Source organism: Oryctolagus cuniculus, chromosome 14 (assembly GCF_964237555.1).
Source record: "Oryctolagus cuniculus chromosome 14, mOryCun1.1, whole genome shotgun sequence".
Taxonomy (NCBI): domain Eukaryota; kingdom Metazoa; phylum Chordata; class Mammalia; order Lagomorpha; family Leporidae; genus Oryctolagus; species Oryctolagus cuniculus.
In genome coordinates this window covers 75,912,790-75,928,374 of record NC_091445.1, presented here as the reverse complement: position 1 = coordinate 75,928,374, position 15,585 = coordinate 75,912,790, and the positions used below count along the sequence as shown (strand labels likewise).

Here is a 15,585-nt window from a genome sequence, read left to right as displayed (position 1 = left end):
CGAGCCGGGGCGGGCGTGGGCGCGGGAGCTGGGGGCGCGAGCCGGGGCGGGCGTGGGCGCGGGAGTGGCGGCGGGGCGGCGAGGCCGGGCGGGAGCTGGCGCGGGCCCGCGGGGCGCGAGAACCGGCCGTTGGCGTTGGGGAGGGGGCGATGTCCCGTGCGCCTTTCTAGAAAAGCGAATGCGTCCAGCGAAGTCGGATAGGCTTAGGCGCACCCAGCTGCAGGTGCGGCGAGATCCGGGAAGAGGCCCCGGGCCAAACGCTGCGGGCGTTACACGTGCGTTGACCGAGGCCTGGCCCAGCTCCCGGGGCAGCCGGAGGGGCGCAGGCGAAGTACACCGCGTCCTTCTGAGAGAGTTAACGTTGTTGTTTAGAACCGAAGTGCCATTGTGTAGTTGGACGCAGAGAGATCGGATCTGGGCAGCTTGCCTAGCCTCAGCCTGCAGCGAGGGGGCCCCGCTCGGAACCTGGGAGGAATCTGGGGAGTGGGCGAGCCAGCCCTCCCTCCCCGAGGCCTCCTCTCTAGAAATCCTGGGGACCGAAGTGGCCCCGGGAGTCGTCCTCACGGCCTCTCTCAGGGGTCACAGGCTCCCTGCAAAACCCCTTCTTGGAAGACGCGTTCTGAAAACTGCGGGTCAGCCCCAGGCCCTCAGGCTAAAATGTTTACCTGCTATTTTACCTTCCCACCTAAACCGTTGTATCCTAGTGTTTTTATAAGACCACGTGATGTTGAAAAGGTTTCATTTTGAAATACTTATCAGACTTAGAAAATAGTTAGAAGGATATACTCACACCCTTCACCCACCTTTCCCAAAGGTTAACGCCTTTATAAAAGGGCAGTGCAGTTGATTGTGATGTGGACATTAGCACTAATACTACCCTATAAGCTACAGGCGTTGTTCCCATTTCTGCAGTTACCCAATGTCCCCCGGGGCCTTTTCTGGTCCAGGATTCAACCCAGAGCCTCACACACATGCAGCTGGCATGTCTACTTGGTTTCTTTTAGTCTGTGGCGGTCTCTCAGTCTTGTTCAGGGCTGTGACGCTTCATTGGCCAAAGATTTTGTAGAATGTCCTTCCGTTTGGGTTTGTCTAGTGTTTTATCCTTAGTAGGTTCAGGTTATGCGTTTTTGGCAAGAACACGGCAGAAGCGTGGTTGTGCCCTTCTTGGGGCGTGGTATCAGGGGGCACACAGGTTTGTCGTGTGGATGGTGACGGTCATTTCGCTTACTTGGTTAGGGTGGTGGTTGCCAAGCGCGTCCAATGAAAAGCTGTGATTTCTCTCTTTGTGCTTAATCAGAGGGCAGATATCTTCATCGCATGCACACTAACTTTAGCATGTAAGATTCCTGCCTGTAGCAGTGGTTACCGTGGTATTTGTTAAATAGTGCTTTCCCCATTTCTGTCATTCTGATGTTAAATTTTAATCTGAATATTTAAAAATTTTCATTTCTTAATTGAAAAGGGGAGGAAGAGAGGGAGGGATAGAAGGAGGGAGAGAGAGAGAGAGAAGAACACACACACACACACACTCGCTTTCCTCTGTTGGTTCACTCCCCAAAAGAGGGCAATAGCTGGAACTGGACCAGGCCAAAGCCAGGAGCTTGCAGCTCAATCCAGGTGTCCTGTATATGGTCAGCGGCCACTCACACGCTTGGCCATCGTTTGCTGCTTCCACGGGATCACCCACACCCTGTGTATTAGCAGAGCTGGGTCAGAAGAGGAAGGGGTAGTGGACTTGAACGCAGGCACTTTGATATGGGGTGCTGGCATCCCAGGTTGCATCTTAACCTGCTGTGCCGAATGCCAGCTCCCTCAGTGACTTTGTAAAGGAAGATACCTGTCTTACACCTTTCTACCTGGAAGTTGTTTGTAGACATACTGTGGAACTTGTGGCTAAAATGGAGCTTATAAACGTATTTCTTAAGGATAACTGCAGTGTACATGAACAATAGTATTCCTAGTACTTTCAGACATCTCAATTCACATGAATTTAAAAGTTCATTAATTGAATTGTTTTCATTCTGTGTGTGTACAAGATCGGTAAATGTAAAACACATTTAAAGACAGAACAGAGATAAGTCATCGTATTTCTGTTGCATTGAAACTTTTTAGTTGGTATTTGCAAAGCTGTTCGTTTAAATTAACAATGCATCCAAGTCTCATCCAGTAATAGTTCACTTTGTTTAACCTCAGTGTTTGCTGAACAGATTTACTGGAAGTTGGAATGAGTACCCCTTTGCACTGTAAAGTAGGTAGAATTCTTGTGGGTGAAACAGATCTTTTAATCTGAGAGTTATTTGACTATCTACCATTTTTGATAAATAGTGTTTGAAGATTAAGTTACCCTATGCAGTATTGCCTTGAACCTTTGCCACTGTACACTGTACTGGCCCACGACTGGCTCTTAGTCTTGATGGTCTCAGTATGAAGGCAAGCAGGGGTGTTCTAACTTCTTTATTTTTTTAAATCACTGTTTTGAGCATCTGTTATCTGTTAACTCTTTGCCCAGCAGAATGCGCAGAGCCACATAACTCATCAGAGCAAAACGCAGCCCAGTGTCAAATGGGGAGGAGGCGGCGGCGAGGGGGCTGCCCCACAGCCAGAGGTTTCCAGACGGTTCACCCTCGGCCATCTGGCGCGGCCGCCTCTCCTGGCCCCTCGGGCGGGCGAGCACGCGGCGCGGCCCATCTGTGCCATCGCTGCGCTCCGCGCGAGTCCCCCCGACCGCGTCCCGGCCGAATCCGCGGGGAACCCCCGCCCGGGCAGACTGCACACCCGGCGGCCATCGCCGGCACCGCGGCTGGACCGGGCTGGAGAGACACCAATGGGAGGGGAGGAGGCAGGGAACCTGTTCGGTTCCCGAAAAAAGCCAAGAGCGTGAACTCGCGGAACCCGCGTCTCCGCCCGCCAAGCCCCGGCCTCCCGCCGCCCTAACGGCGCTCGGCGCCGGGCCGGGCTCGGGCGCGCCAGGGCGCGCGGCAAAGCTTGGCGCTCGCGGGCGCGGCGCCGGCGGCGGCCACGTGCGGGGCGGCCCCGCGCCGGGGGAAGCCCTCCCGGGCCCTGACGTCACGGCCGCGCCGGCCAACGGGAGGCCGGGGAGGGGGATTCCCGCTCCCGCCGCCGCGCCGCCGGCTTTTTAAATGGCTCCCCCGGGACCGCTCTCCGGGCGCCGTGGGCAGCTGCTGACACAGCGGGGACCCCGGGGGGACCGGGTTCGAGGGGTTCGACGACGAGGCGTCCAGACCCGGCCTGGCCCCGGATGGAGTGGAGCCTGGAGCGCAGCGCCAGGCCCAGGGTCCTCGCCGAGGAGCGGCGGCTGTGGGTGAGCGCGGCCGATTCTGCGCGGGGGCTTTCTCGCCCGAGGGCCCTTGGATGAGCAGTTTGGAAGGTGGGGCAGAGCTCTGCACCCTGACCTTGAGTCTGAGCTCGGGCTGTAGTTACGTAACGGAGGTGCCACGCCAGGGGCGACCCAGATGCCTCGGCTCAGGTTGCGTGCCTCGGTGTTTCTCTCTCAGTCTGTGCTCTGTGTTTTCAAAGGCGAATGTCATGCGGGTGCTCGCCCAGGACATGGAGAAGAGAAGCCAAGGTTCCCCCAAGGTGAGTGTCCCGCGCCTGCTCTTGCTCTCTGCCTTGAATCCGGTCTTGAGCAAAGTCGTTCCTGCATTAGGAAGGTACGGGATGGGGTAGGGGGGGGCGGTCTGAGGAATACGAGAATTAAGAAAAAACCAACCTCTGTGGCTGAGTACAGGATCTAATCACTTAAAGAAAAAAACAAAGTGAGGACGCTGAAGGTGCCCGGCGCTGCGTCCGTGCCCGGCGCTCACGCGGAGGCCGAGGCGTGGATGTGTCAGGTCGGCAGTCGCTAGCTGGCTGTCGGGATGCGGGTCACAGCCGCTGGCTGCACTCCCCTCTGTGGCGTCCGGAAGCCGGCCTCCCGGAGAACGGAGAGGGTGCCACCTGGTGGACAGTCCGCAGAAGTGGCCTAACCCACGGGTCTGGCTAGCAATCGGAGTCTCCTTGAAAGACCAAACCCCAAGGTGCTTGGTTTCTTTTGTAATCAGTGCAAATCATAAAACAATTTAAGTGATTTTTTTTTTCTCCAGATAAACAGGCTTCATATCCTTAAGTCTCCTATGATTGCCATTTACCATGCTTCTCTCCGTGGTAAATGGTTCACCTTCCTTTAACCTTAATTCATAGATTCTAGTTTCAAACTCGTCTCCAGCTTTTCTCGGTTTTTCTAGATATGCCATGAAATTTTCTCTATTCAGATGGTGACCCTCTGAGTTGAGCACCTAAGTGCACTTTCAGAATGCGACGGTCAGTGTCACTTATGTGGGGGAAACTGACATGGAACTCCTTGACTTCCCTAACTATTTTAATTTCCCCTCCTAACTTTGATGCAGTCTTTTTTTTCCCCTCACGCCAGACTTTTCTTTAACATCTCTGTTAACACTAAAGTCCTGCCACTGCGTTTCATAGTACAAATGCAGCCTCAGTGTCTTCCTGGCGGTGCAGCGGGGCAATGACCTGAAGCAGGTAGGCAGTGTAATGTTAGTTGGCTGCTTTGGGTCAAGTCAGCAGCCACAGGTACGCTGCCACTTGCCTCTGGCTAAATTGCTCTTGCTCATGAAGTGCCCTTGTTACCGGTGTGTGATGAGGTGGCAGTGTATTGTTAGCTGGTTGAATATGTGTGTGATATCAGCTAACATACAACTGCTATCTTATTGCATTTACAATGGACGTCAGATGGTGATTTGATTTGCAATTTCTGTGTATATGTATGTGTGTGTGTGTGTGTGTGTGTGCTCTTTGCTGTGAAGCAGGGTGCTATTTGCCGTAGCAGTTAGTATTGCTATTCAGTTACTCAATTAGAATAGAATCGGCAGCTTTATAATGGTGAAGAAAATAATATAATTAATTACTTAAAAATTTCAAATACTATTTTTGGAGTCTTGGGTAGGCTACCAGTATTAAAATATTTGTGGAACTATATTTTTAAGTGTAAGATGTAGAATAATGACAATTTGAGATAGAAACCCTTATTTCTTTGTGCACATTTTCAACCAAGTCTTTGGTATTTTTTTCTGGGACACCAGTTTCTAATATAGCATTAAAGTGGGTATCTATAACCACGTGTGTGTGCTAGATGAAGGGGGAATTGGGGTGATTTTCTAGATGAGTCAGTCGACTAAAACATTTTCAGTTGAAATTTCAAGAAAACTGGGGAACTTTTTTGGGGATGGTTGAATTATTTAGGTCTGCCTCAGTTCTTCATTTTCTGTAGAATTACACGCTCATATAAAATATTTGGAAGACAGCATGAGCTCTAGTTTGTGAAGTGAAAAGGACGCGTGGTATGCGCTAGGGTTTTAACTATTTCTTAGCCTACGCAGAGGCCGCTGTGACCCGTGCGCAGGGTCAGATGTGCCGTGGGTTGTGGACATTTGGCGCCCTCAAGTGGACATTTGCAGCATGTAGTGGAACTGACCGCTGGTTCCGCTCCTAAAGAGATGTTAGCAATGGTCACAATCTCAGCTGTACTGGATTACACGTTACCGGTGAGAGAACTTTCATGCTGACCTTATTTAAACATGAATATTTGTCTGAACAGATACCTATAAACTCATTCTTAGGCGCTTTCTTTCTTTCAAATCTCGACCTCTCTGTTCAAAAGGATTACTCCATTTTCAAAATCTTTGTGTTTAAGTTCCCTTCCAGGTAAATACTGTTTTCATCCTGTTTATTATTTTAAGGTGAAAAACATATTATTTTCTATAGAGAGTCACTGGCCTGTTGATCAAAATAAAAAGCTACCAAGTTTGGAAGGCTTGACCTTTGTGGTTCATTTTTTTTTTTTTTAAAGATTTATTTATTTATTTGAAAGTCAGAGTTACACAGAGAGAGGAGAGGCAGACAAAGGGGTGGGGGAGAGATCTTCCATCCACTAGTTCACTCAATTGGCTGCAACAGCCGGAGCTGCGCCAGTCTGAAGCCAGGAGCTAGGAGCTTGTTCCGGGTCTCCCACACGGGTGCAGTGGCCCAAGGACTTGGGCCATCTTCTACTGTTTTCCCAGGCCAGAGCAGAGAGTTGGATTGGAAGTGGAGCAGCTGGGACTAGAACCGGCACCCATATGGGATGCTGGCGCTTCAGGCTAGGGCGTTAACCTGCTGCACCACAGCACCAGCCCCCTGTGTTTCATTTTTTAAAAAAAGAGCAAGGCCTTAAATGCAACGTTTATCCTCAACAAACAATGGATATGGAAAGCTGTTCTTTAGTTCCATATTACTGAAATGAGGAGAAAGGAGGGAAAGAATGGAATGAAATAAAAATAGAGATCAGTGGGTACAAAGGAAAAAGGAGATAAAAAACCCGAAAGAAAACATTTCCATCGGAGTGGGAGGGAAAGACAGGGGCACCCATGGGGAGGTCAAGGGACAAGCGGAGGGATAAGAAAGGGGGCTCTGGGTGGCAGAGCTTCCTCCCAGGTGCTTCCTCCTGGGGCAGCCACTGCGCTGGCCCCGCTGCTCGCTGACTGCCCCCTGCTGGCTTCGCAACTCCTTGTCCTGGACCCCCCCACAGGAGGCTGCCCCACTCTGCAAGGTGGCCTTAGCAATTAGGCTGGAGAAGGGGAAGGGAGAAGTGGGAGGAGTGTGATGGGTGAGTTTCTAGGCACTACGGCATCTAGAATTTTGCTGTGCAATGGGAAAGAGGAAATCGGGAGTCCCCGCTTTATCAGCTGCACCCACTCATAACCGTTTTTCTTGAAGGATCACCATGAACGGATGTGACATTGTATATAGGGACCACTCAACACTTCAGCTCGTGAAAACCAGCCTTTTTTTTATATTAAAGATTTATTTATTTGAAAGGCAGAGTTACAGAGAGAGAGAGAGAAAGAGATCTTCCATTCACTGGTTCACTCCCCACTTGGCTGCAAATGGGCTGGAGCTGAGCTGATTCGAAGCCAGGAGCCAGGAGCTTCTTCCTGGTCTCCCATGTGGGTGCAGGCACGCAAGGACTTGGGCCATCTTCTGCTGCCTTCCCTAGTACATTAGCAGGGAGCTGGATTAGAAGTACACCAGCCGGGACTCGAAACAGTGCCCATATGGGATGCTGGCACTGTAGTCAGTGGCTTTACCCACAGTGCTGGCCCCTGAAAACAAGGCTTTTCAAAACAGTATTTGTTAAGAATGTAGAGAAATAGGAATTTTTGTTTCTCTCTTTGGGATTTGATTATACTTTTGAAAGAAGAGTTTTTATTGTTTTGAAAGGCAGAGTGACAGAGAGAGAGGGAGAAAGAGAACTTTCTTCTGTTGGTTCACTCCCCAGATGGCTGCAACAGCCAGGAGTGAACCAGAGTGAAGCCAGGAGCCAGGAACTCCCTCTGGGTCTCCTGCATGGATGGCAGGGGCCCAAGGACTTGGGCTAGCTTCCACTGCTTTTCCAGGCTGTTAGTAGGGAGCTAGATCTGAAGTGGAGCAGCTGGGACTTGAACAGGCGGTGACTTAACTAGCTGAGCCATGATGCTGACCCCTGTATTTTTAAATTTTTACTGGAGTATCTTCCTGCTTGAGATTATCTGGGGGCGGTTCAGTTAGGTCATTAGATTTTAGTGCCATTAGCATATTGTTAGCAGCTTTTTATAACTCAGAAACTGCAAGTACTTCCGCATTTTTACATATCCTTCCATACTTTAATAACACTAGTATATAATAAAGAATACACACGCACACACACACACACACAATTTTGTTCTGAATTGTTCTGGGAGATACCTCCTCATGATATCCTAAGGAAGTGTAATTTTTCAGATTTGTGGTGTGCTGTAGCTAGTATTGGTGTGTGAAAACCAACTGTTAAATTTTCGGAAGCTGCAAGCTAATTACAAACCCGCTGGTAGATGGAAATTGGCCACGCGGGAACATTTTACACCCTGGAAGCGGCACATGCTGGGTGAGGATGCCCCTCCCGAGACGGCTCCACCATCGCCAGTCTATATGCTAGGACCATCGGGACTGAGATACATGCACATAACTACGCACTGCAGATTCAGCGCACTTGTTGAGCACCTTCGCAAGTGAAGCACCAGGTTCAGGTTCTGTCTCAGGCGCGTTTGTGCTTATCCCTTGTCCACGTGCCCTGGGTGATGGTCAGGACTTCCTGTGACAGATCTCTCCAAACAGTAAGTCATCTTAACTGGGTTTGAAATGCATTTGCTCCCCGCCCCCCACCCGCCACCGCATCGCGAAGACAACAGCAGAATACCCTTCCAGGTGATGCCTGGCAGTTTTGTGTTGCGCCCCTTGGTTCGGGCGTCTCGTGTCCCAGACTTTTTGATGCCGGGTCAGGGTTCAGCAGAGGTTGCTCAAAGTCCAGCAAGAGGCAGTTTTCTCTGAGTGTGTGTGTCGTGGGGGGCGATGTCCACAGGAGGCCCTGGAGCCATGAGGCAACCAGGGTTGGCGATTTATAGGCAAAGAAACCTTTCTGTGGCTTTGGAGAGCAGTGATGGCTTCAGACAGCCAGATATCTGGATGGTGGTCACTGGGCAGTCCCGGAGGTGCCCAGGGCAGCTGTGCCACCGTTTGGGCGGCAGTGGGGTCAACATTGCCTGGGCTGCTGCCCACGAAGGATGTGGATACACACACACATACACACACACACACACCCTCGCAAAGGCACTGCCTTGGGCTCACCAAAGTCCTCAGTGGGTGTGGGAGGAGGTGTCAAGAGTGTTCTGGAAGCAACACTGTGTGTGTGTGTGTGGGGGGGGGGGGGATGGGGGAAGAGGATTGCCCTGAACAATTTGCTGAGAGGTTCAGAATTCGAATTGCTTATAGACTTTTGGGACAAAATTGCAAAGGGTAGACTTGTTAGGTGGCTTCTGTTTCTTTGCCAATAACCCAGAGTAATTTTGATGTCTTCTCTGGTACCTTCAAACAATCTCAGTAAGTATTCACTTACATATAGTACTTAAAAGTTTTAAAAAATATTTTTGAGGCAGAAAGAGTGCTCCCACTCACTGGTTCACTCTCCACATACCGCCATGGCCTCAGGTCCTTCGGGTGGGGCCATCCTGTGCTGCCTTCCCAGGTCTGCACTAGCAAGAGGCTGGAATTGGAGCAGAGGCAGATGTTGAGCCCAGGCACTCCAACGTGGTACGCAGGCATCCTGATGGCTAGGCTACATGCCCACTCCTGTACCTTGACGTTCAAAGTTGGAAGAGACCTATTGTTGCATTTAAAGAGCCTACCCCCCTTTGCAGGTGAGAAAACCGAAGTCAAAGTAGTTAAATGATTTGCTCCACGTCCCCCAGCTGGTGAGAGCAGAGCAGGTTTCTGTGGCACTAACCTGGCGCCCTGGAGGCCATCCCTGTTCATCCTCTTGACCTCTGTGGAAGTTACGCCTCCGCCTTCACCTCCACCAAGTGCATCCGGGGCTGCGTGGTTGGATGTGTACTTTGAAGGAGAAGGTGTGCCAGGAAGTATCTTGGTTTCTTCCCAAACTTTAGTCCAGGTATTTATGAAGAACTATAGACTGTGGTGGCATTACTGAATTCACCATAAAAACATCTTCACTTCCATCTGTTGGGTCAGAATTTGGAAGTCAAGTCACAGACTACTTAAATTGGGTCTTCTTCGCCACATTTCACATGACTATATTTTTACACACGCTCATACATACACACATCTTCCTATTTTTTTTTACTCAATGAATATGTGATTTGTGGAGCAATAATTAACCTTTACTGGCTTGGCAGGCTGATTTGTTAATAATTATAAGACACAATCTGAAGTTCATGATTTTGGGAGAAAAAGTCTGTTGTGACTCTTACCAAAAGGCTCACTGATCGCTGACCTGCTTTTTGGGACTCGTGTGACTGTGGTCACTCCCTATTTTATGTTAGTGCCTTGAGTATTTGGAGCTAATTTTTCCTAAGTCAGCTATCAGAAAGATGCAGCGTTGAATTCTTTCCAAATGATTTAGTCTGTGTTCGCAGCCAAAATCAACCTAGAAGAAATCAGGCCCAATCCTACTCATGACCTTTCGCCTACACATGAGAGTTTCACTCAAAAATGAAGTTCAACTCAACTCTTGGTATTGCATTTATAGGATTTGAGTTGCTTCTGGAAAATAACGGAGAAATATTGGAAATGATGAAGGCTTTTTCAAATGTTGTGATGATGTCATTCATAAGTGAGTATTTGTCAGAGTAAAACACACTAGGAAACTACTGAAAAAACAAAACCACATAAAATCCTGTACATGAGACAAAATACATGTGTTTGAATCTGAATATGTATATTTTACGTTTTTTTCAACATGTCAACATATTCAACATAGCCATGTGATTTAGTCAGTGCTGCAACTGCAGTCACCCACAGTCTTCTGCATCCGCCCAGTGGTCTAGCTTGTTGACATTTCCATCAAGTGCAGTCCCAGAGGATGTCATGTTGAGCAACAGGGTTCTGGAGCCCAGTGCTGACTGCATTCTGAATGTTCTAGCCTGGACATACGGAGGACTTAATATATTTCATTTTGGTCTTTGGCTGCTCTCTCTCTCTCTGTTCCCCTTTGAAGTCATCTCTATCCTGGAGACCTTCATTACTAATTGACTAGTGAGACAACATAAACACATCACGCTTTAGTGCCACTTTAACTGCCAAGCCTTTGGAATGAGACCAGGCCCACACGGCTGTGTCTGTCTGTGCTGACTGTTGTGTTTGAACGGCTCCGTGGGGGTTTCAGAGGTCCTCTTTCTTCTTTATGATGATTTGTCTGATCAGAGCGGCTATGTCAGGTTTCATGACATCAATGGGCTCCTCTGGTCTCCAGAACTTCACAACTTGACCGTCGGGGTTGACCAGATACTTCCAAAAATTCCACCTTGGTTCCTTCTTCGAAGAATCTAAAAATATGCAGAACATACTTTCATGAGCATAAATGGCACCTCTGGAATGAGACTCTAGCATTGTCATAAAATCAGAAACAGAATAAAGGAAAACAGAAGCAAATCGCAAAGTTTGATTAAGCAGATTGCAATATATGTGGTGGTTTACTGATCTAGATTCATGAAATGAAACCAAATCTTTTAGATTTGTTGATCTAAACAAAAATTTTACCTTGTCACTAGCTCAAAAGTTTCTGCTTCTTGAAAGAATTTTAATTTATTTGAAAGGCAGAGTGATAGAGAGGGAGAGACAGATCTTCTATCCTCTGGCTCACTCCCCAAATGGCCACAATGGCCAGAGCTGAGCCAGGCTGAAGCCAGGAGCCTGGAGCTCCATCTAGGTCTTCTGCTGCTTTCCCAGGAATATTAGCAGGGAGTTGGATTGAATATAGCGCAGCCGAGACTGGATTTGGCACTCATATGGGATGCTGGTGTCACAGGCGATGACTTAATGTCACAACACCAGCCCCCCTTAACATTTTCAACTATAAAATTATGCCCTAAAGGACTTACTTGACAATGCAAATATATGAATTGCTTTTCATATTAAATACATTTATATTAAAATTTTGGATATTTTTACATTTTTCTATAGCTGAAAATGATAAGGAATTCTAAATAATCATCATATTTTGATAATTATGACACCCTTTTGATAAAAATTTATGTAAGAAGTACAAATTTTTCCCATTTGTTATCCACAACTTATGTTTGTATTATTGACTAACATGAGAAAAAATACAATGATTATCACTAAAATTTATGAAGCACTTAGCCCTGTGCCTGTGCCTAGTATGTATGAGTCTCAGGGGTCAGCATGGTGATGCAGCAGGTAGAGCCACTGCCTGAGACACCGGCATCCCATACTGGCACCAGTTCATGCCCGGCTGTTCCACTTCCTACTCCCTGCCAGTGGCCTGGGGAAAGCACTGGAAAAATGACCCAAGAGTTTGGGCCCCTGCACCCCCGTGGGAGACCTGGATGAAGTTCCTGGCTCCTGGCTTTGGCCTGGCTCAGCCCTGGCCATTGCAGCCATCTGGGGAGTGAACTAGTGGATGGAAGATCTCTGTCTCTCCTTCTCTCTTTGTAGCTCTGGTTTTCAAATCGATCAGTCAATGCTTAAGAAAAAAAATGAATAATACTCAGTGCTTTCAATGGCTGTTTCCATTTAATCTTTACAGCAACTCAGTGAGGCAGATATTACTATTATCCCCATTTTGCAGGTGAGAAAGATGGAGGCCTGGACTCAAGACCGTGTGACCAGTGAATGGCAGGGATGGGACTGAAGGGCGGGCCTTTTACTCTAGAGCCTGTGCCCCCACCTCTGGGCTCCGTTACCCTCCCCGTCTCAGCCCAGTGAAACCTTAAATCCTGTTAACCTTTTTGATTCCACAGGGTGAGTGGGACTTCCGAAACCCTTTTAGTGACAGAAGGGAGCAGTTACCAGCCCCAGTGCCCGAGCGTCAGGCTGCTGTGCCAGGAACGACTAGTTCAGGGATATACGCTCTGGCTTTTCTTCCTTCCATGTACCCCAGAAATAAAAGAAAGGCGTGAAGACCTCACTCTGGTGATCCCTGATGGTGTTAGGTGTTAGGTCAGCCTTCCCTAGACGTTAAATATCACGTTTCTAGAAGATTCTGATCTCGCACTTCTATGGAACCTTGTAGAGCACCCTTATCTGGTTTGGTTGGAGTGGAAGCTTGGTTGCCTGACTGGGGTCCTGCTTTATCAAAAGTTAAAGTATTGGCCGGCGCCGCGGCTCACTAGGCTAACCCTCCACCTAGCGGCGCTGGCACACCGGGTTCTAGTCCTGGTCAGGGCGCCGGGTTCTGTCCCGGTTGCCCCTCTTCCAGGCCAGCTCTCTGCTGTGGCCTGGGAGTGCAGTGGAGGATGGCCCAAGTGCTTGGGCCCTGTACCCCATGGGAGACCAGGAGAAGCACCGGGCTCCTGCCTTCGGATCAGCGCGGTGCGCCAGCCGTGGCGGCCATTGGAGGGTGAACCAACGGGTAAAGGAAGACCTTTCTCTATTCTCTGTCTCTCTCTCTCACTGTCCACTCTGCCTGTTAAAAAAAAAAAAAGTATCCACAGTGAAAATCGGCCTGGACATGCCGTCTGCAAAAGTGAGGTGAGAGACCACTATTGGCTGACCGTCCTGTGGAGCAGTGGCTGGCACACAGTAAGCAGGGTTTCATTTTTCTGTTAGCACACTTAACCCTCAAACACTCTTAGGAGGCAGGGAGTATTGTCAGCCTCATCTTATGAATGAGGAAATAGAGAAGCTGACTTGTTCCGGAAGCCACACAGCAAAGGCGACTTGAGCAGGGGTTTGCATGCAGGGAGCCTGTACCATCACAGCACCACACTGCCAGCACGCTAACCGGCCTTGGCGTCCGTCCACAGAGTTCTGGGGTCCGCCTAATTGTACAGACAGTCTTGCTGCACTGTTCTCTGGACAAATCAAGTCACACTGCTGTAATTTTAACAAACACCTGCTAAACTGAGATAGTCATCCTTGAGAATAACGTCTCAGAAAAGAAAGGTGACATAAAATCAACCACAGAGGGATGCTCAGCGGTATTCAGGAGAAACGTGTAGCTTTCATAATGGGGGCGGGGGGGGGGGGAGGTTCTATCTCCTCAAATGCTAGGTAACTAACTGCAGTCCTTCGTGACAATAGCCTGGCCACACTTCAAGTACGTTCTTTAGGGTGATGGTCAGTAGGAATAAACTCCCCTGGAGTAGAATTCTTCTGCCACCTAAAACGTTATCACATTGATTTCCAGGATGCACACCTTCTAGAAAGTTGCAAAGGATGAAATGCTGGCTCTCTGATGGCTCCATGAAACCTTCCCACTAAAACATTTCAAACAGACTCGGAAAGTCATGGTCCTGGTATATGTGTTTGAAAGTGAGAAGCAGCAGACAGCGTTAGACTGGTGAGGGAAGGCAGATATTTACCAACAAGGAATCTAAAAGCGGGTTCAGCTTCAGGTCCTAGAATCTTAATCTTGTGGAAGATGGGGAATGTTACTCCGTAGGTGCTTCTGGCGAAGGATTCTACTTCCTTGCTGGGCCGGGGCTCCGAGTCTCCAAACTGATTGCACGGAAAAGCCAGGACGCTGAAGTGGTATGGTCCAAACTCTTTGTGCAACTCCTTCAGGGCTAAGTAATTTCTGTCTGTGAGCTGGCAGTCACTGGCCACGTTTACAACTAGCGTAACCTCCCGGAAAAAGAAAAAAAATCCAACCGGAAAGTGAAGCAAAAGATAAAAAAAAAAAAAAAAAAAATCTTGCAAGTACTTAAAATCCCAAACCGTTTCAGGGGAATATAACATCTGATAGATGTTATTTCATAGTTTTAGATGTACTCAGTTTCTTTGAAAACCATAGCCCAGATTCATGAACTAAGATTCGGAAATATTACTGGATTAAAAAAGCATTAGGTATCGCCAAAGTTTAAGTAAAAAGACAATAATATGAGAAATGAGAGTGCTTTGTAATGTTGTTAGATATTAATACTGTTATTAATGTCACCATATTCACATTACTAACTGTAAGCTTTTCTAAAAACAGCACAAACGTTGAAGCATTTTGAAGAGAGTAGGTTAAGAAAGCTTATCCATTAGAATTATCAAAACGATCGAACTCGAGGTGTCACACTAATAACATAACTTTAAAGACTGAATTCTAACTTAGGACTGTGTACGATTCTGACCGAGGAAGTGGGCAGAGACACAGAAAAAGAGAGATAAAAAAACGAGAGGATGCAACTTACTTTGCCTTTAAACTTTTCCAGAGAAACGGTTCTTCCTTTTGCATCTTTCACTTCAAAGGCATAGAAGCTGTTGGTTTTAGGTTTTAGGAATTTTAGTTGTAGAAGAAACAGCGTTACCGTGCACAGAAGCATAGACAGCAAAACTGCAAACACCTTTGCTTTGGGCCCGGAGCATTTCACTGGGTAAGCGCTAAGAGGCTCCATTTTGGATGATTCCGGAGGGAAGGCTCACCCGGCTGGAATTCAAGGAGGAGCTGAAACTTGAAACCGCGCTTCGTTTAACGGAGAGCCGGGAAGGACTTGCGCGGATAAAGCTCCTTCCGCGGATGAAGCTCCTTCTCAGAAGGGGAGTGCAGTGAAACTCTCTCGAGCGAAATAAAGAGCCCTTTAGATGTCAATGCATTTGTGATTGGAAATGCAATTTTTTGCTAGAAAAAGCAAGACATCTTTAACATCCTCCGGACAAAGCAAAGATTTCGCCAGAAGATGGCGCTCTTGTGACTCGCTCGCCGGGAAGCGCTCGCACCGCGGGGAGCCTGCCGCGCTTCCACAGTGCTATGGCTTGGCCCCGGGGAGGATTGTGTGCAGGTAACGGCCAGGAATAGTTCAGATCAGAACGTAGATCTGTGGACGTGATGTGTGCATGACCTGAAGGAACTCACTATTGCATGCTGGGCCTGTTCAAGGATTCGATGGTGGACAGAGAAATAAAGGGAGAACACAGTAAAATAGATTTAAAAAAATGAAGGCATTAAAAAACACATCTCTATCTTTAAACTATAGGCCACTGTTTTCCAAATGTTTGATCATGACTGCCAGGAAGAATGTACTTTATTATTTTTTAAAAAGATTTATTTAT

General features: G+C 48.2%; 2 protein-coding genes and 2 non-coding genes across 10 annotated transcripts in view; 3 read left to right on the top strand and 1 right to left on the bottom strand.

Moving 5' to 3' along the window:
• Positions 1-112: 112 nt before the first annotated feature.
• CDC20B (cell division cycle 20B) overlaps positions 113-15,585 on the top strand; it is a 62,998-nt gene continuing 47,525 nt past the window's right edge. For 3 of the 6 annotated variants that reach the window (XM_070056708.1, XM_070056709.1, XM_070056710.1), the window contains exon 1: positions 3,242-3,597. In XM_070056708.1, coding sequence (XP_069912809.1) covers positions 3,373-3,597 — 225 coding nt within the window. In that variant the 5' untranslated portion in view covers positions 3,242-3,372. Of the gene's footprint in view, positions 224-3,069; positions 3,598-15,585 lie in introns of those variants that run through there. The other 3 variants (XM_051853466.2, XM_008262208.4, XM_070056711.1) reach the window with 3 other exon arrangements.
• On the top strand, positions 4,542-4,603 carry MIR449B (microRNA mir-449b). The gene has a single exon (NR_162645.1). It is a non-coding gene; the product is annotated as a microRNA mir-449b (primary transcript).
• On the top strand, positions 4,663-4,724 carry MIR449A (microRNA mir-449a). The gene has a single exon (NR_162644.1). It is a non-coding gene; the product is annotated as a microRNA mir-449a (primary transcript).
• Positions 10,283-15,209, bottom strand: GPX8 (glutathione peroxidase 8 (putative)). Of its 2 annotated transcripts, XM_002714034.5 has the most exons (3): positions 14,727-15,209; positions 13,911-14,172; positions 10,283-10,910 (listed from the first exon to the last, which is right to left on the bottom strand). In XM_002714034.5, the coding sequence occupies exons 1-3, from the start codon at positions 14,928-14,930 to the stop codon at positions 10,747-10,749; spliced, it is 630 nt and encodes a 209-aa protein (XP_002714080.3). In that variant the 5' UTR covers positions 14,931-15,209; the 3' UTR covers positions 10,283-10,746. The 2 variants fall into 2 exon arrangements, with proteins under 2 accessions (XP_002714080.3, XP_017200206.3); XM_017344717.3 differs by lacking the exon at positions 13,911-14,172 and having other exon boundaries at positions 14,727-15,056.

Excerpts from the sequence above, each read along its gene's own strand:
- GPX8 (XM_002714034.5), bottom strand. The coding sequence starts at position 14,930 with ATGGAGCCTCTTAGCGCTTACCCAGTGAAATGCTCCGGGCCCAAAGCA. Across the intron at positions 14,173-14,726 it reads TGGAAAAGTTTAAAGGCAAA|GTTACGCTAGTTGTAAACGT; the intron begins GTAAGTTGCATC and ends TTTTTCCGGGAG. Across the intron at positions 10,911-13,910 it reads CGCTTTTAGATTCCTTGTTG|ATTCTTCGAAGAAGGAACCA; the intron begins GTAAATATCTGC and ends GCATATTTTTAG.